This window comes from Colletotrichum orchidophilum (genome assembly GCF_001831195.1).
Source record: "Colletotrichum orchidophilum strain IMI 309357 chromosome Unknown Scaffold_87.1, whole genome shotgun sequence".
In the NCBI taxonomy this organism is placed as follows: Eukaryota; Fungi; Ascomycota; class Sordariomycetes; order Glomerellales; family Glomerellaceae; genus Colletotrichum; species Colletotrichum orchidophilum.
Window position 1 is genome coordinate 200,284 of NW_019173043.1, and position 19,192 is coordinate 219,475.

A 19,192-nucleotide genomic window follows, 5' to 3' on the forward strand; every position below is an offset into this window, starting at 1 on the left:
ACCCGAAAAGCGAAAAGGAGAGGTTCGGAAAGGAAGAAGCGTTTTATCAAGCGGTATCTTGGTTCAACAGATATTTTGAAGCGGCATGACACCGAACAGTCTCTCGTCAATGAGAAGATCTGAGCTGTGCACGTTTGCTGTCCCACTCTTTTGAACTAGATCTTATAGGCCGTGTACTTGATGGTTTCTTGAAAGTTGTAAGATCTAGCCGGCCTAAGACGCGTCTGTCTCTCATAATATATGCACTGATCCTAATAAAGATTATAATATATAAAAAGCAATTACTATCGCCTAGACGTAAAAATACCGCCGAGAAATGGGGCTTACGTATAAAGCCTCGCGCCCGAAGATCGCGATTGTACAGTTTCTGCGCTCAGAGACCACGTGTCTCCGAGGTGTCATCCATGAACACTATAACAAGTACTCAACTTCGATCAGTGCTCTATTACTACTAAACTACTTCGCTTATTCTCAAGGTATTAGAACCGAAGAGTATTACTCTAGACTTTACATGGTGACTGAGGAAACAATTAAGTCCATCCCTGCTTAACTGTCCGCTCCTAAAATTCAGCGCCCTGGGTGTAATGTATTTATGCAATATACATTATTAGGACATGAATTTCGATGGACAACTTGTTTTTCTCGTGACTAGGCAAGCTAAATAAGCCATAGGAGGCTACCGAATATCACTGCTACGATCTTATAAGTGAAGTCCTTTTCGCGATCTCTCACAGGATGGTGATGAAATTTTGAACTCTATAGCATAATTTAGTCATTCCTACTAATTTGTGCGGTCTAACGTCGGGTTATTAGAATTGTAGATGTACACGTTGACGGAATGATGATGCAATGTCTCAGTAGCCCCTGTGAGGGAAGCACGCACCTTACACATACCTTCGCTAGTCGCCCGCCTGACAGTTGGTAACATGCATAGGGGCATACTAACCAGCCACGAAGTAAACAAGTATTGAGGGATGGGTTGGCCGCCATAATCTCGCCATACTTAAGAGGTGGTAACGACAAAAGTGTGTTAATGATCTTTGGTCGGTACTTTATCTTTTCAATGCTTGTTAGATAGCTTTATAGGAGATCTCGATGGGGCGTATGCTCTCAAGACGTCCTCTCTGTCTGTAGTTTGACGGAGCTCCGCCCTTCTCCCCGATCTGCCGGCATATGGATACCATTCTCTTGTCATCTTCTCATCACTTTCCGTAACGCTTATTGTTTTCTGCCGCAAGCATTCATGGCTCCGCCATTAGACAACATCGTCGTAGGGCAAATTGCATCTCTGTCCATACTTTTCGTTCTCGCAACTGGAATTTTTGGCCTTCGATTATTCACTCGGATTGTACATTCTATGACCTATCGGCTGTTATTAGATGACTATTGCATCATTATTGCGTGGGCAAGCATCCCAAGCTCCTGATATGCGTCTTCTACTCATCTTAAAGCGAAGATACTGTTCGCTACCCAGCTGTTCCTCCGAGTCGCAGTACTTAATGCCACGTCTCTAGTTCCTGTCGTCCTGCTGGTTAAGAGAAACGCGGACATGAGCCATGCAGCTGGGGTCATGGCAAATGTGGCATGGTCGCTCGCCAAGACATCTTTCATCTTCACTCTTTTGCGGCTCGTCACCGGAAAACTACGATGGCTATTGTGGTTCATCATGGTGACCATGAACGTTACTGTCGCGACATGGGTACCCTTATTCGAAAATCCGTGTGGTCCTCGTTCTCATTTACCATGCATGACAGGTAGACAGGCACTCGACTTTGCTGTCTTTGCTTCCGGTATGCATGAGTATGCTGCAGTTTTTGGGTCAATGAATCACACTCACAGCGTAATGTGTCAGCTTATTCAGTCTTTTTGGACTTTCTTCTATCGTTATTGCCATGGAAGATCATATGGCCACTGCACCTCAGTACAAAGGACAGAGTTGGTATATGCGTGGCCATGAGCATGGGATTTGGGTCAGTCTCTTCTCTGCCATTATTGAGGGCTATGTTCAATTGCTAATTATGACCGAAGTGCTGGAGCAACAGGGATTGTCAAGATATTCCACCTCTTCAGCTTCAATGCGCTGGATAATAGTAGGTTACGCTTTTCGTGCGCTGAGTTTGCAATCTACTTCGGCGAAATCTTACTCCTCTGCAGACAAATTAGGAGGTCTTTTTATATGGGAAAGTGCTGAGATAGCAGCAACCATCATGGCCGCGTCAATCCCCGTGCTTCGGAAGCTCTCTCTCAGCCGTAGGAGACACAGCGTTGCGCCTAACATGCGGGAAAATCAAGAAGGAGCGATGAGGTCAAGCTTCCGACGACAGTTACGCATGGTCGGTCTCGGTAGTCAAGTTACAAATAACACTACTACGACTCAAGCTGCTCCACCAACAATCCTTGGGTCAACTCGAGAGGAAGTGACTATTATTTGATGGGGGGCGCAAATGACATGTAAGATTGGGCCTTTAGGTGGAATGACTGAACAAAAAGAAGGCCTTCAGAGAAATAAGACTTTCTTGGCTGCTCTTCTTCTGGCAGATGAGATGCATTTCTTGACTAATGTCAGTCTGGAACCCAATCATTTCGAAAATTAGATCAGAATTAATACCCAAATCCGCATATAACGGGGAAAGGTTTTTTTCAGTAGCCTGAGCCTCACCGAGGTCTCGAGTTCCTTGGATATTCTCTGCGATGTGCTGCTCAAAAAGCTCAGCTGTGTCTGTTTGGTAGTCATGATAGAAATCATCGCATGAGGCCACGGCCGGATCGTGTCACCATTGATCGTAAAGCTAGATAAGTCCGGTGAAAGGTAGAGGGTGAGGAGGGAATATGCAAGTAGAGAACAGAGTGTGTCAAAGCGGGGTGGCAGAGGTCAAGAGTTGAAAGAAATGCTGAGATTGTTTTGAGGATGCCGTCCGAGGATGTAAGATGTCAAATACTGGCTTTTATGGACGAGATGACATGGTTTTCATGATGGAGGGCCATGCTGCTTGAGCATCATCAACGTAGTGATTATTTCCAAATGAAATCGGGATGTTCCAACTTCGGTGGACATATAACGGTCTAGGCTATCTGAACTGAATGTGTAAAGAGCAAATGACTTGATCTCAGTACCTATATGTAGTCACCATCGACGTGCCTCACACGCAATGAGGCTTAGCCTTGTCCATCTCACCAAGTACACTGAAAGTAACATCGTTGCCTCTGTAGTGCAATACGTTCCTTTTCAATCAGATGGCTATTTACCAGACCTCCTGATCCGTATTTGCAGTGACAGTAATTAATGTTCATGGAGCATGGTGTCTGTTCAGATGATTGCGATTATACCTCGTTTCATTGTGATCATGATGACATTACTATTACGAAGCTAGACTACTTGCTACACGTCCCGCTCAGTAAATGTTGAGCTCGCCGTGGGAGCAGCTCTTGGCGTGCACAGCCTGCTCAGAAGCCAAAGCCCACTTTTGGAACTCGCGACGGATGGCATCGCGGCTGCGGCGAGCGGGAGTGGTGGTGGCCCGACGAGGCAGGTCGGCGGGGAGCTCGTTGGCAAAGTCAGCGGCAACACGGGCAGTGGCCTTGGCGTTGATGGTGAGTGCGTCCCAGTTGATGTTGTCGAGAGTGTCGCAGGCCAAGTGGTAGCATGGGTCGGTGGGGGCGCCGGCACCGGTGAAGATACCGGACGAGGGGATGCCGAGCTGGAGGAAGCCGACGTAGTCGGAGCTGGAGCCGAAGCCGCCAAACGCAGCCGGCTTGCCCTGGGCCGCGATGTAGTCGTGAAGGGGCTGGGCGCCGAGCTTGTCGCCCTCGTTTTCGCCGAGGTAGACGTTGTAGACCGGGTTGATGGAGCCGATCATGTCGTAGTTCCAGTAGAAGCGGATGGCATCGGCCTCGGCTTCGGAAAGCTGGGCGGTGTAGTAGAGAGATCCGATGAGACCGGACTCCTCGGCGCCCCACCAGATGAAGCGGACCTTGTTCTTGAAGCCGCTGTACTTCTTGAAGGACCCGGCAATCTCGAGAAGCGCAGTGGTACCGCTGCCATCGTCGTTGACACCGGGTCCGGCCTGGACGGAGTCCAAGTGAGCACCAAGGACAATCACGTTGTTCGGATCGCCCTCCTTGGTCTCGGAGATGATGTTCCAGGTCTCACGCTCATCCCAGATCGCGTCGACCAAAAGGTTGACCTCGAGGGTCTCACCAGCAGCCAGACGCGCCTTCCAGGCGGTGGCATCCTCAAGGGGAACGAGACCAACGGGCACCAGCAGGCCCAAGTTCTCGGCGCTGAGGGTAGCAGAGCCAATGTCCTTGCCCGGGGTCTGGTTGTACAGAATAACGCCAACGGCGCCGGCAGCCTTGGCGAGCTTGAGCTTGTCGGCAATGGCGCAGATACCGCGCTTCACGAGAGCAAGCTTGCCGGTGGCATCAATGCCCTCCCACTGGTCAGCGAAACAACCAGAGCCTGTGAATAGTTGAGTAAGCTATCAATGTCACACTGGCGTTGATTGAGTCTTCTTACCTCGAGCGTCATCGACGGGGGTATCGATGAGAGGGGCCGTGTCACCGCCAGGCAGCGTCGTCGGGTGGTTGTATTGAAGTGCGACAACGTAGACATCCTCGCCGTCCGGTCCGGTCACGCTGATCTCACGGGTCTGAGAAAACGTGTGGTTGAAGTACTGGACCTTGGTGTCGAGCTGCTTGTGGAAGCGACCTTGGACACGCTCGAGGATGTAGTCGGAGGATGCCTTGTAACCAGGCAGACCGAAGGCACGATTACCACCGTTATCGCGGGCGATCTTGTTTAGGTTCCAAAGGTTGCGCTCGAGCCTGGAAAACATCTTGTTAGCTGCATCCCTGGAATTCAATTGGGTGATGAAAGACTCACTCCTCGGTCTTGATGTCAGCCTCTGCCTTGTCTGCCGTGAGGGGATCGGTTGCGAAAGATCGCAGCGCGAACAGGGCCGCGGTGAGAGCGGTGGCGGTCTTCATTGTGGATGGAAGCTGTCCTCAAGCGATAATTGAGGCACGAAATGAATTTGGCAGACGTTTGAGGATCCCAATGATCGGACTGATCAGCAGGAGGAAGTCGGTTGACTCTGCCAGCGGCGCGTACAATACATTTATACGCTTCAAGCTTGTATGCTCTCTCGGCACGCCAAGAGCATGGCTACGGCGTAAATAAAATTGCGCGATAAGACGACATACGGTGACACCGCCTCATGAGCAGTGGAGGAGTTTGCGAGCTTGGCTCGTGTTGGTCGATGCACGGCAGCAAAGATACTGACGAGGGCACGTTTGCCGTGTTTGTGGTTGGCTCGCCGCCGGGAGGCAGGGGGGCGGGATAGCTTGGGAACATCGTAGGAATACAACAAAGCGTGGCGGATCAGAACTTGGCCTGGATCAACTTTTTCCAAGGGTCTGGTAGGCCTCCCTGTCCGGCCACTTTGCTGAGGCATCGATGCGTCGCGGGAGATGCTACCTCTGGCAGGTGAACGATTTTGGGTGTTCTTGGCAAAGTACTTTTGCCAGAGAGAATTGCGAATGTTGGACTAAGGTTAAAGGATATGCTTGGATCGATGCCGATACTAGGACGCGGAGAGCAGGTCCGATGAAATGGGGGGGGCAATGAGGAGCAGGCGTGGAGCATGGGAGAAGCATGGAAGAAGTGGAAATGCGACAAGCTCTGGGCTACCGGCGGATGTTTCCCCTCTAGACTCTGTGGATCATGGTTGCTTCATCGGGCAGGTGCCAAGCCTTACGAGAGGGGCTTTTTGGAGAGAGTGGCTGAGAGAAACGAGTCTAATCGGACCTTAGGCCGATGATTCAATACCTACATTACTATTCTCTGTTGGTGTGAACACTTTCTCTGGCCCCCTTACGCTTCTTGTCACAGTGTCTCAAGAAGGCACGAGAACAGCCGACCGAAGTTATTCTTGAATTGCTAACATGCTTCTGTTTTCGTTATATGCGCAAGGCTGGTTTGCTCTGCCTTTACTCGTCGTCTGGTCACCAGCGGGCAAAGGATGCCCAAAGGAAGGTAAGTCTTGCGCGGACCACAACAGCAATCGACCGCCAATAGTCGTTTGTGAGCTCCTTGCGTATGTGCCTGCATACTGCAGCTATAGCGTAGCACTGCCAAGGGAACTTGGCTAGCAGGGTCAAGAACATCGCGCCACTGTGAACCGAGTCGTCGCTCAAAACCCCTCTCAACGTGGTAGGGCACTGAACCATCGGCGAGAACTGACGAACACGTTGGTCCAGCCGCCTGACTTCATCATATGGGCGCCAATGAACGGCTCGACGTATTAGACAGTCAAAGTTATCAGAGCCCTCCACCTACCGTATGCGCCACAAAACAGAAATTCTCACTTTCTTCTCCGACTAAAAGCGACCCCGGCAATGAGGCACTGGGCCAAGATGACGGGAAAGGCATGTGCTTATGGTGGATTGCCGGTTCAGAGACTTGGCAACGTAGAATGTATTCAGTTGTCTTGGCGAAGCGGGGAGTTGCTGATTGATGCGATAACATCCTTGACTGGGCGTGCTCTTCCATCTTACCTCCCATGTTCCCTGTAAGGTTGTTCTTGGTTTGGAGACAGCGCTCGGCCCCACAACAGGCTAATTTGTGTTCACAGTAGTGTAGGTGGGATGCCGGCCCGCCAACCTTCGTTTGTCAACAGTCGGCCGAGTGTGCTTCATGCTCGAAACGGTCGTAGGCCATGAAGTTGGGTCTTTAGATGATCCTCAGCTCTATATTCTCTTCCTCGGTACTTGATGATTATGAGAGACTAGAACAGGAAGTAGATTCGTCAATTTACGTAGAAGACTATGAGCAAAGTACCGTGTAATCAGCGTGAGCTATAGTACCTCAAGTACTCGGGAAGCACATGTAGTCACGTTACTTGGGAACTAGGAACTGGCACGAATAGCCTTCCTACTTTCGGCCAACAAGGTTGCGCAACTCGTATCAATTTTCTCGGAAAGAACCAAAGGTTAAGTCTAGTTAAGCTTTTGACACCGACACACGAAGATTGTCGCAATGACTTGCATTTGCTAGCACCCAACGTCTCGGGTCACCTTGGCTAAGGACTCGAGGACCTTGATGGCTGGACCCTATAGTCTATCAAACCTGATCGCTTGAGCCGCCCCTTGAAATCTTCTTGTTGTCACGGGTCACAGTCGAGGGAATGTTTATCCTTGATCACTTGGTACACGGGTAGATAAGTCTAGCGGCCTCACATTGGGCCGCATTTCGAGGCGCATGTGGGGTTTAACCTAATTACTTACCCACGTATCCTTCAATGAGCCATGATCATTCTTCTTAGTACAGATTACAAGGGAAAAGGTTCTCCACCTCACTGGTGTCTGGTAGCAGTACAAGGTTTGTCACATCTTACTTCAGGAGTTGGGGGCCGGTGTGTCTCAAAATATCAACAGCGAGGGTATTTGTAAATGATGTGCTAATGAAACGCTGAGATCCTACCCCTCTATTATAGACGTTCTCGAGACAAGGAAACTTGAGCCTGGTGTAGGCCGTTGAACCTGCGACCTCCTTAACCTCCTCTGCTTGCAATCTGATCAGCGTGCCTCGCATCGTTCCTCACTACCAAATGCAACCTTCCCTCATCGGCGCCGCTACTTGCAGATGCTGCTACACTCGAAAGAGTATTCGCATTTCCATGTTGTTCCACTTTACTCTTCGATATCTTTTTGACCTCCGCAAGTGTCACACCGGCACTTCGGAGCGTGGAAACGGGAACGTTGCGATCAGCACCATGTGCTATGAACAAGCTCCACAATCTCCACTGTCCTCTTGTATTTGTACAGTTGAATTTGGGCATTGAAGGGAGGATCTTCCTGATGCGTACCGTTCCAGCTCAAAGAACACTTGCCATATCTGGTAAAGAGATAACCAATGCGGACTTGGAATGGCGCAGACCAATCCAACTTTTACACGATGGTCATTGATGCATCTTATTCTAGCAGTGGACGAATTATGTCATCAGCATCCAGAAGCTGACTCTCTTATCACTACCTAGTACACATCATCTTTTGATTCAAGATGTTCAACTCTTCTGCTTTGAAGAGAATGAAGCCTTGGATTTTGGATGAGACTCAGACTCGAGCTGGAAAGATGTGATGAGTGATTAAAACAAAGTAAAGGACTTTACTACGTACCTGAGACATGAGATCTTTGCGTCAACGTGTTAATCACAACGTCATTGACACAGGCAAATATTGCTTCATTTCAAACTCATTTCAAGAATCATTGAAAATCACTTGGTATCTCAGAAAAGTGACCTGGCCACTTTTACAGGCTTTATCAGGCCTTTAGCATCGCCAGATCTCATAAGCCTTTGAATGCCGGTTGACTACACAATTGTTCATTATCGTAATCACAGGGACATATCTCTTTGTCGGGCGTCCACGCGTCAGTCGCTATAGCAGCCGCAAACAGTGAGATCGGCGACAATGGTACCCGCGGCCACTACTCTTCGGCCGCATCTGACTTCTAAGCTGTACCTCTTACTTCCGTCCGTCATACCCCACCATCCTCCGGTGACGCCACGAGTGCTTAGCATTAACGTCAGTGCTCTAGGTTCGGGTTGTAGACTTTATGTACTGCCGCGTCCACAATGGCAGACGCGATGTTGAGGACGAGCCACGGAGCGTTGGAACGGTAAAGATGTTTCTCAGGCCGAGAGATTCAGCTCCTTTTCGCTTCCTGACGTCTCGCGGGAACCAGCTGGAATCGGCGATCTGGGATCATGCAGTGATGTTTTCGGTCTTTGAAGATCTTTGAAGGCACCATCAGCTGACATTCATTCAGATTGCGGCGCTCTAATGGCTGGCTGATCCGAAAATCTCCAACAGAAAAGTGATTTGTGATGTTTCCTTGATTACTTTGAGGAGGCAGCTCTGATAATTGAAGTTTGGCGCGTCTCAGTGATGTTGTGACAGGTCTCCAGTCTATGCGGGGAGCAATTCGAGATCAGCAAAAGCGGACAACCCGAGAGGCTGGGGCTGAAGCGAGAATAGCGTCCGGAAAAGTTAAGAAATGGGGACTGGGCGTTATTAGCTCGATGTCGAGATAAGTACTGTAAGAAAGTGTCAGAAAGGAACGTGAAAGAAACGCTAGACAGAAGCTCATTTCCTCCAAAGCCTGGGCAGATTCTGAAGCTGGTTTAACTACTCCTCAATGGTCTTCTCCTGGGGAAGCAATGCAAGAAATCGTAAATGTAGCACCGTCAGATTAGGAGAATTCGACTCGCTTACACGTCACTCTTGTGGGAATCGAGGTCTAGTGTCGCCAGATTGCCACAACACCACACGCTACGAAATGGTGTTCCTTGACGGCGGGCTAGCGTCGTTTGTGGAAGTCAAAATTGCCAGCTGAGAGAGTGTCTCAGGCGCCATGCTCTCATTCCCATCCCAGCTGACTCCACATCCTTAGCTTCCGTGATGATGTCGACGAGAACAGGTTAAGCTCCTATGACGGCGCTAAGCCCACGAGGACGAGGTTCGTCCGGTAAGTTCATGTTCGCTTCTGTAGAGCCGGATCCCTCTAGATCAGACTGCGCGGGAGCGATGCCCGAGGCTGCGGCCTGCCACGAAAGGGTTTCACATCCACGAACTACACGCCTGCGCATTCCGTCCAATGACAAGAGTGAATAACAGGTGTCAAATCGTCCATCATGTCTCAACGTGTCTTCCTGTTTGGGAGGTGTCAGGCCAGCCATGAAAGTTGTCAGAAACCTTGTGGTTTTATCCGGCGTGGTGTTTGACTTTGCTTCCAGAGAGAGAATGCAACCGGGACTTTCTTGGATGCACACACGGCGGCTGGTATAGCTAGCTGATGATCTGGGGCGATATCAGATCGCCGTCGAGACTCTCCCTGACCTCATCGAGGTTGAGCGTCCCTTACACCCGAGCTACGTCGAGGGTGACGTCCTTTTCTTATAGTATGCAGCCTAATGCCCATCAATGACCGCGAGTGGTGCCGCAACCGAGACAAGTTCGTCCTGGATGCTCTCCAAGGCTGGGGAAGTCTACCAGCCATGTGCGGGTGTGTGTACGCTAAGTGCCGTTAGGTCCATCGACCTCGTTCTGGAGAGGAGTCCAGGCCTTGTAGCTTGGCGTATTCACCCAGCGCCATGGGTCGTGTGGCGTCACCGGCGACGACCAGTTCTTCGAGGCATGGATAGCCGCTTTAGGTTCGACTTTCTCGTCGCATGGGGTTGCGACGAATGCGGATTTGGATAATATGTGCGTAGCGAACGGGGCACACTCTCAAGAACGATTTATCAGCTGCACACCCTCTTGCAGGAGGTAAGTCTCCGAGAGTCGACAAATATTAGGGAGACCCGAGAAGGGATCGACGTTCATCTCTCGTTATAAAGACTGGCATGTCTTAGAGGAGCGAATTCTTCACTTTCGAGTTCGGGGCCTTAGACCAAAAGCCTCAGCATTGGGGAAAATTATTCTTGATTAACATCTTTCTTTCTTTCACAATGGTTAACACACACGTCGGTCGCCAGCTTTCAGGCGATAGCGCGAACATTGCTGGCTCGCTACCTATGCTCAACATTGCGAACACGACAAGGAATAATATCGTTGCTGTTCTTGGAGAATTCGTCGGCACATTTATGTTTCTCTTCTTTTCATTTGCCGGAACACAAGTTGCCAATACACCTCCCGGAGCCCCAGGCTCGGATCCCAACCTTCCGTCCATCATCTTCATCGCACTTTCATTCGGCGTTTCCCTTACAGCAAATGTTTGGGCTTTCTACCGGGTCACGGGTGGGATGTTCAATCCTGTGGTAAGTATTGACCTGCCCCAGCTTCTCATGTCGATTCAACTCACACAAGACTTCTACAGGTGACTCTCGCCCTCACGATTTGCGGTGGCCTGCCACCACTCCGAGCCCTTCTTATTATGCCCACACAAATCATTGCTGGACTTTGTGCAGCCGGGGTTGCTTCTGCAATGTTCCCTGGTCCGTTATCCGTGACCACAGCCTTGGGTGGAGGCACAAAAACGGCCCAAGGCTTCTTCATCGAGGTCATTTTGACCGCACAACTAGTGTTTGTTATCCTGATGCTGGCCGTTGAGAAGCACCGCTCTACATTTCTCGCTCCTGTGGGCATTGGCCTGTCATTCTTCCTCGCCGAACTCACTGGTAAGCACAACATGAAGCCATCATTTCTTCACGCTAAGCATTATGTTAACATTGGCTACCGTAGGCGTGTACTTCACTGGTGGTTCTCTCAACCCAGCTCGATCTTTTGGACCCGCCGCAGTTGACGGCATTTTCCCCCACTACCACTGGATCTACTGGCTTGGCCCTGTAGTTGGTTCTTTGATTGCTTGTGGATTCTACCTTCTGTTGCGCAACCTCCGGTACTATGAGTGCAATCCCGGTCAAGATGACGATGGCCACGAAACAAATAGTGAGCGTAGTTTCAAGCCTTGAAATTGGGATTCGGTAAAATTAGGTAGTCTATCGCAGATTGTTTGGGTTGCTGAGCGTGGGCACTATCATAGCAAAAATAGGCGTATTATAGGGTTTTAACATTGTTAAACGTTGAGAACAATCAACATATCAGACATCACCCTCGGAGAAATGACATTTAATATCTCCTCGTTACATCGACTTATGGGCTTCTAATAGACTCTAAGTTACGTTCATCAACGAAACCAGACAGGAACGTACCACTATGGACAGCGCCTAGTTGACGCTGGTGATCGTTCATATGCCAATGATGCCTTAGTATCTTCGACTCGACAACTTGCTAGAACATTACAGAATCAGGATTCCATAAGTAGATGGAAGTAGATGATTGATGGAACTATACAAGTAAAGGAATACATGGGTCGGAAGGCCCGCTGCTAGATAGCTGTCGCCTACCTACATGTACCTAGACAGCAAGTTTGAAGCCACAGCACCAGCCATCGTCCGAATCACTCAATTATGCCCAAGATGTGGCGCATTTCGGTCTCAATCCAATCAACCGTCGTTGAAATCCGACAAGGCTCATTTCTGTGGCGAATTTGAGCATTGAAGTGGATTAAGCCACTATCACTCGTTGATAGACGACAAGCGTTGTCGATCTCGACAGCTTTGAGGAGCTCAATGTTGCACAGCAACATGGGCGCGGCCACTCACGGGCTTAGACAGCTCGGCAGGTGTCGAACCACAATTCAGGGTCCTGTTCCAGAAGGAACTGGCGGATTCGAACGGCGATCGAGGAGATTGATGTCAGATTCCGCGGCGCAGATTGGAGGACGGCCCTGCAGCATGCCGATCAGATAGGGCCGACGTGCCAGGGTGCGACGTGAGGGTGTCTTGAAGCACAGGGGTAAGCCGAATGCTTCGCCCCGATGCTGCAGTCAACTAAGGTAGGCTTACTGTACTGCGTTTTTGAGCAGCTCATTCTCAAATCCCTCTGTAAACTCTCGTCTTGAGTGATTTCTTAACAAGCCGATTGAGTTTTGACGTTGCCTTACGCCGGCCCCATTGGATGTTCACCGCGTCGATTGTGATTTGGTCGGTCATGTCCGTAGAGCCAGGGTGTTGTGGCACATGACTTCTAAGCCATCTCACTCTCACGAGTCGGATGCACTGCATTCTGAATATGTGACGGTCTCACCCGTTCAACACAAGCATCCCTTAAACAATCTCAACTGCACTGGCGTTCTGTGCTTGCAAAGCAGTGCAGTGGCGAAATAATTCCAAGCCCGGTACCTCAGCACGAATTCAGTATGATCAGAACCAAAGACGCACCAATCGTTTATCTGCCGTTGGCATTTAATGTTGTTCCCGATGTTCAACCTCGAGCTAGTTGGCCAGACCACATGATCGTGTGCCACCGTGGATCTCGACTACTGTCGACTACTGCTACTGCTTTTACATGGTCCTTGCTTCAGGCACCAACTTTTGAAGTTGTCAAGCACCAATCGGACGTCCCCTCATTTCCAGGAAGGGATATTTGTGACCACTCGACTTTGAAGCGATGCTGAGGGCTCCCATCACGTAGGCCACGCCGCTTCTGCCATAGTCTCTCTTGCACATTTCATTGGTTGATTAAAGAGGGAAAGCCGCTGGCCCAGAGCTTTCGAAGCACAGAAAGCTTGCCTCGGTCATCCTGAAGGGATTTTCACCAGAAGGGAACTGATAGTTCTCGGGCGTAAGCGAAGGCTCATGATCAAGCACTAGTAGCCGGCCCAAGTCCAGATTTAAGGCCATCGTTTATGTCACTCACTTGGGAGACGAACTCGTGTCGGCCAGGCATTCACCTTTCAAACCATGCCAAGCCAATCACACCATTGTGTTCCAACCTACATCGATCCAGACTACAAAAGCCTCAAGCGAACACAAATTACGAATATCAGGAACAGGCGGGCCCCAGCCCCATTCAAAGACACGCACTTCGGCCTGTACATTCTTCACTCTGGTGCATACATCTTAGTACTTATTCGCGCAATCTTAGATTATATACTCAGTCATTCTCACATAGACTCTTCCCGTTTGACAGTACAATATGGCCTTCCCAGCAGGACTACCACTCCGGAAACTGGATCATAACTTCAACAATGGCGAAGGAAGCATTCTTTCTTTTGATCAAATGCGGAGCCTCACAATGGCGAATCCACTCTGGCGAGAATTCATCAACAACCGCATGGCCCTCGAGCGTCGTTATGGACAGATTTTGCACTTATACGAAGAAACATTTGCGTAGGTTGTGGTCTAGTCAAGAGTTGGAGTTCTTCTAACAGTTCAATTGTGAACAATTGCAGAAATTACTTTGGTGGATACGTCCCAATTCATTACGGAACCTCAAATCATAGCACGATGAATCCCGAAACTACAGTCCAAATAATCCTCACACTTGCAGAGCTTTCACTGTCTGAGTATTCAGAATCTTCTGAGAGCCCATTCACAGATGAAGATGACACGTTGAAGAGGATGGGTTGGGAAGATGTGCATGCAAAGAAGCCATGTTGGGCACTTTTGTCGGACACGTACGCTGCGACAACGGTTTCCTCGAAGAGCGCGTCAGGAGTAAGAGCCAATTCAGTTCCATCAACCCCTACACCACTGACATTTTTGTTAACCAGAAGTCATCACTCAAATTTTCAGGTTCCCCGAATTTTTACGGACGCGATCCTTTTCTTCTCCACATTGATGGAGTCTCTGATGAAGAACTGAGAGATCAGCTTTACATTGCCAAAGAAAAAGGCTGTATCGGCATCATTGTTGAAATTGTAGAAACTCAGTACAACGGAAGAGTCTTGGATCGCAGTGTGCTCAAGCGACTGAGCGTCATGTGCGCCGAGGAGCAGTTTCTGCTAGCAGTGGACGAGAGTCTCACTGCTATACGTTGCGGCGCCCCATTTTCCTTCCAGCGGGAGGAGTACTTCGATGTTGCCTCCCCTGACCTTGTATTCTTTGGCAAGGCTACTGGCGCTCAGGGCGTTGCCATTAGCTTTGACGGCCAATTTGTCAAGAGATTTGGGCTCTCGGGTAGTTCACGCGGCCGGGCCATTCGCAAGTGGCAGAGCAATTTTCATAAACCACTGCCGACTGCAGACCTCATTCAAGCCATGACCACGATCGATATCGCTATCCAAGGCAACTTTATGATGCTGAGTAGAATCATTGGACAAGCCGTTAGGAACTTTATTCTTGAGCAGGCGTTGGAGCGAGGTCATGAGGTGACGGCTCAGGGCGTATTGGGTGGCTTAGAGAGTCTGATATTTGTAAGGAAGGATGTCGCTGGCGAGATGCTTATTATGGGTGCGAACACGGCCGGTTCGTGGATTCCTTGGGTGAAGTGGCTACCCAGGCTTGAGAGGGATATGACGAGAAGCGAGGTGCTCGACGATATTATTGGCAGAACGAGCCGGCCGGCTCGTGAGGAGCTCTCGAATATGATGTTGAAAAGAGGATCTAAGCCCGTTTGGTGTTTCTGGTGTGGAGATCGAACAACAACGAAAAGAGACGACTGGTGCCGGAGGTGTTGCATTGGAGTGTGTGATGAAGATGTGTGTGGACGTCATTTCTCTCGCCACGACTGCGTTTGAGATGACGCCTGGGCATCTTGAAGTGTTGTGCTGCCATGGTTTTCTATAAGTAACGGAGCACATCACAACGGAAAGGCGGCATGGGTTTGTTACAGGGACTCCTGTGTGTGTTATGCCTACAAATATACTGTTTGTTCAAATAATACGGATAGACTCTCTCCGTCTATATGGGCAATATCAAAGATTGCCACTCGCAAAATCTCAACAAAATTTCCATCAACAGTAGGGAGTCGTTTAAAAAGAGAATTGATTTGATCTAGCCCGGACCTTAAATGGAGACCTTTGGTACCTTTGTTAGACTTACGTGATAACCAACTACAACACCAGATCCTATATTGTTCTGTCGATGGCGCGAGAGCTATTCTCATGGTCCTCAGCCTGGCGGAGACATTCAATCTGCTTCATGGGGGTGTCACAGGAAACCGACTTGCCTCAGAACAAAAAGTTGAGTGTAGGCCGGCATGGTCGATCTTGCTAAGTCCGACCTAATAAGTTGTTCAGGGGAAAAACAACTGTCTTACAGATGCTGTAAGAAATACTCTGTAAAGTAGTTGCGGCATCTTCGCCTTTTAGCTCTGGTTTCCGTTGAGAGCTGAATCACAGGGAAGGCAGAAAGGCACATTACGATGAAGTGAAGACGAAATCGAAACGCCATCGCAAACAATGGAAAACTCGGAAGGGTGTTTATGTAAGCGAAATGAACACCGATCCATCCTCTTTTCGATTAGCGAATTGTTCACAATGACGTACGGTCTGCTTGGAGGCGCCACGCATGACTTCGGAGTCGATTGCGGGGTTGAATCGACAGAGTTGACTACATCTAAGCGCCAGCGCTGAATTCAAGTGAAGAAGTCGATATACTGCGATATCATAGTGTTGCATTAGACTCTAATCTTGATTCGATGATGTCTTTTTCAGATGAATTCCCTCAGATGAGATCCCCCCTGCTAGGCAATAATGGCCAGTCAGCGGCAGCAGCTAGAATAGTGCGTTCTATGAGAATCGCCCGCCACCATCAAGCATAGTGAAATCGTTCAGAGGGTCATTGAGCTAATAATGATACATAGCGATCAACTTCACGCAGCGTTAAGGATAAAAGTAGCGGTGTTGTATCTTTGATGGTCAATATCTTCCGCGGCGGTCTGTTTTCCCCGCCGACATTGACCTACGACCCGTTGCTTCTGCTGCTGAATCACGAGGATAAGAGCGAAAGAAACAAGCTCACCGAGAAATGGAAGGATAACAAGCTACAAGAGCTGAATTTTGTGGGCGTCGTGGTGAGTTGAGCGTTGTCTGACTTCAAAGACCTACTTGCTCCGCAACCAAGACATCATACATGTAGCTAAGCTGACACATACATAAGGCTGCTCTACTCGCAAATGTTCTCACGTCTACAGGTTCATGGCCCAATCTTCTGCCACCCGAGACAACAACTCCTTGGCCGGTGCGAACCTGCTGGTTCTGTGGCATCGCCTTCGCGCTCGCTAGCGTGCTGACGGCTGCGGACCAGACCATCCGACTCCACAGAATGGCCGGACATAGAGATGGCCTGGTCCTCATCAGACAGTCTTTGCGTTCCCAGGATCGCGTCTTGATCGGTACCGAATGGAAGTATCGTCCTCGCAAAATGCAGGTCTACGCCTGGCAGTTATCGGTTCTGTTCCTCGCAGGCGCGGTCCTTTGCATGATTTCAGGAATGATTTTCCTAGTCTGGAGTGCTGTAGCCGAAGATATTGGCAGGGGGAAGGGATTTGATGACAACGGCAAGGTAGGAAACACCGCCCTGTTTCTTGGCGTAGCACTGATTTCTATCAGGTGGCTGTGATTTTTACCTCATTTGCACTGATCACAGCTGTCATATTCGGGCTGGGCCAGATAACCCTTTATTACCCGTTGCCAAAGGGAGGTGTAGTTGAAGATAGTTATTGAAATACGGCGAGGGACGGTACCCTTCATGCTCATAGGATGCAACTCAATCAAGTGCGCTGGCAAGTTGGAGCCATCGAGCATCATCTGGCATTTAGAGCTGTGGTCACCAAGAATAGAACCCTGGCCACTGTCTAAGTATCCATTTCCAAGAGCTTCGAGACGCTTAAAAGCTCTTTCAATGGTCGCGCTAACTTCGTCGTGAGCGTCCCGCCGCCAATCCACTCTTAGTCTACACCAAATGCCTCTTTTACAAAAGTGAAATAGAACCCTCCTCCTGTTCTGAACTCGTTGATTTTCTTTCTAGCTGCTTCTCTCACCAGCGCTGACTCTAGTGATTGCAATCACTGTAAGCTCCAGAATCTAGACAGCCAGCAAACTAGTATTGGCAAGATTAGCATGTAAGACTGAGTCTGTCTCGCCCAAGGCCATGCATAGCAAATACCGTCGTGTATTGCCGTATACCTGTGGATTTCTCATCTTGAGGGAGACTCCAGATCTCCATTCAAGGGTAGTCTTCGGTCTTACTTGGCATTTCAGTCTTCATATCAGTTACTTGTAGCATTAGGAAAGCCGCTTCTGAGTGTGACCTGCTCATAATGTAATATACACAGATCTAAAGTTATGTACCCTAGTGAATCCTTTTTCTTGATCCTCATCTCAGTCCTCAATCGGCATTTTGCTTCGGTTTTTGACCTGCAACAGAGTGATAAAAGACATATGAGTGAATGGCCGTGTTCGTTAGATCCTTTCGCACATCGATCAAAAAGATCTCGACCTCTGCAGCAGTCCAGCCCAGACCTCGTGTAAGTGGTCCCATAGTGACACCATGGATACCGTCGTAGAGAACAGCTTTGCAGTACGCTCCAATCATTTTCAGGTCCTCTTCCTTTGGCCACTCGCCAACGGGGACCTTTTGGACATCTTGCACTTGGTTGATGAAGCCTGCGTCATCGAGGCGTTTGGGGTTGACGTCGGCGACGTCTGCCTCGATCCCAAATTTCCCGAGACCTTCCCAAACAAGTTTCATCATCTTGGTGAGAGCATAGTCCGCAGGCATCGTTTCATCGTCGCAATTGAAATTCCATTTCATTTCCTGGAGTTCGATCCAGCCTCCTGGCTTCAAAACCCTGGACAAAGTTAGAGAAATATGGTGTCGGAATTATCTGACCTACCGGAAAGCCTGTGAAAGTAATTTCTCCCAGTCTTTGATAGCAGCTCCCATGTTCCGCACGTGAACAAAGTCAATTGAGTTGTCTGGGTATAACCATTCTGCCTCGGCATCGTCGATTATAAAGGAGACATTGGATGGGACATAGGGAGGTTGAATGGGGCTGAGGTCGATGCCAGTTACTTCAGCTTCCGGATATTCGTCACCAACTGCAGTTATCAGGCTATTTAGTAAGCCTCTCCAGATGATAATATTCAAAGGTGAACGTACTATCGATTGCCCAGATGCCAGTGCCGGTGCCAATGTCGAGGATCCTTTGAGGGTTCTTAAGAGGCGCACTGTGCAATGCCCCTCCGCAAAGGGTGACCACCATGGAGTGCTTCATATCCTCCCGTTCTTGTTCAGCGTCATCGTTCGGAAATGCATACCGGCCTTCCTTGAACTTATGATATCGTCTTCTGTTCTCGAAGTTGAAGTCACGGATGGTGGATGCCAGCGTGGTTGAGGCGTTGGACCCTCGATCAGATGCTGATTCATAACCATCACCATCATCATCGGTTTCGTCTTGTGCTTCAACGACTGCATCTGGCGACTGTACGGTGGTGGCCAATGCCCCCTCGGAGGCCGTAGCCTCAGGCGACTGGCCGGCGGAAGCTGATGTAACCGCCGGAGATTGAGCCGCTGGCGACTTTAGAGGTGATCTCGAAGGAGACTTTGAAACAGTCCGCTGCTCAGCCATTGTTTGAATTTACGTTGTCAAAATTTTTATGAAAGATTCTACGAGTTGATTCTCGAAGGGATGCAACGTGCGACCGAGGGGAATGAAGAGAAGTGGGAACTTAGAGAGGAACAAACAAGATAAACAGCTGTTGGCTATGCTGTTTCCCCGCTCGGACCTGTCGAGATATGAACGACTTGCTAGGGTATGGATCCTGGTCAGCCACATCTCCTCGTCGACATCGAATCATGATCAAGCTTAGTGCATGCGGGTGTTTGCTCAATCGGCTGGGGGG

General features: G+C 49.4%; 6 protein-coding genes across 6 annotated transcripts; 3 read left to right on the forward strand and 3 right to left on the reverse strand.

Moving 5' to 3' along the window:
* Positions 1-1,243: 1,243 nt before the first annotated feature.
* Positions 1,244-2,432, forward strand: CORC01_09577 (uncharacterized protein; the record flags this gene model as incomplete). Its single annotated transcript, XM_022621206.1, has 5 exons — positions 1,244-1,405; positions 1,457-1,790; positions 1,853-1,970; positions 2,029-2,070; positions 2,117-2,432. The coding sequence occupies 5 exons, from the start codon at positions 1,244-1,246 to the stop codon at positions 2,430-2,432; spliced, it is 972 nt and encodes a 323-aa protein (XP_022472352.1).
* Positions 2,433-3,392: 960 nt separating this feature from the next.
* On the reverse strand, positions 3,393-4,986 carry CORC01_09578 (peptidase family M28; the record flags this gene model as incomplete). The annotated part of the gene is made up of 3 exons (XM_022621207.1): positions 3,393-4,459; positions 4,517-4,824; positions 4,883-4,986. 3 exons carry the CDS (start codon positions 4,984-4,986, stop codon positions 3,393-3,395), a joined length of 1,479 nt encoding a protein of 492 aa, XP_022472353.1.
* Positions 4,987-10,508: 5,522 nt separating this feature from the next.
* CORC01_09579 (MIP family channel protein) lies at positions 10,509-11,471 on the forward strand (the record flags this gene model as incomplete). The annotated part of the gene is made up of 3 exons (XM_022621208.1): positions 10,509-10,817; positions 10,877-11,177; positions 11,242-11,471. The coding sequence occupies 3 exons, from the start codon at positions 10,509-10,511 to the stop codon at positions 11,469-11,471; spliced, it is 840 nt and encodes a 279-aa protein (XP_022472354.1).
* A 728-nt stretch (positions 11,472-12,199) lies between these two features.
* Positions 12,200-12,554, reverse strand: CORC01_09580 (uncharacterized protein; the record flags this gene model as incomplete). Its single annotated transcript, XM_022621209.1, has 2 exons — positions 12,200-12,369; positions 12,506-12,554. The coding sequence occupies 2 exons, from the start codon at positions 12,552-12,554 to the stop codon at positions 12,200-12,202; spliced, it is 219 nt and encodes a 72-aa protein (XP_022472355.1).
* A 1,084-nt stretch (positions 12,555-13,638) lies between these two features.
* CORC01_09581 (uncharacterized protein) lies at positions 13,639-16,907 on the forward strand (the record flags this gene model as incomplete). Its single annotated transcript, XM_022621210.1, has 5 exons — positions 13,639-13,733; positions 13,796-14,060; positions 14,117-14,758; positions 16,150-16,359; positions 16,446-16,907. The coding sequence occupies 5 exons, from the start codon at positions 13,639-13,641 to the stop codon at positions 16,905-16,907; spliced, it is 1,674 nt and encodes a 557-aa protein (XP_022472356.1).
* A 768-nt stretch (positions 16,908-17,675) lies between these two features.
* Positions 17,676-18,918, reverse strand: CORC01_09582 (methyltransferase domain-containing protein; the record flags this gene model as incomplete). Its single annotated transcript, XM_022621211.1, has 3 exons — positions 17,676-18,138; positions 18,184-18,388; positions 18,450-18,918. The coding sequence occupies 3 exons, from the start codon at positions 18,916-18,918 to the stop codon at positions 17,676-17,678; spliced, it is 1,137 nt and encodes a 378-aa protein (XP_022472357.1).
* Positions 18,919-19,192: the final 274 nt, after the last annotated feature.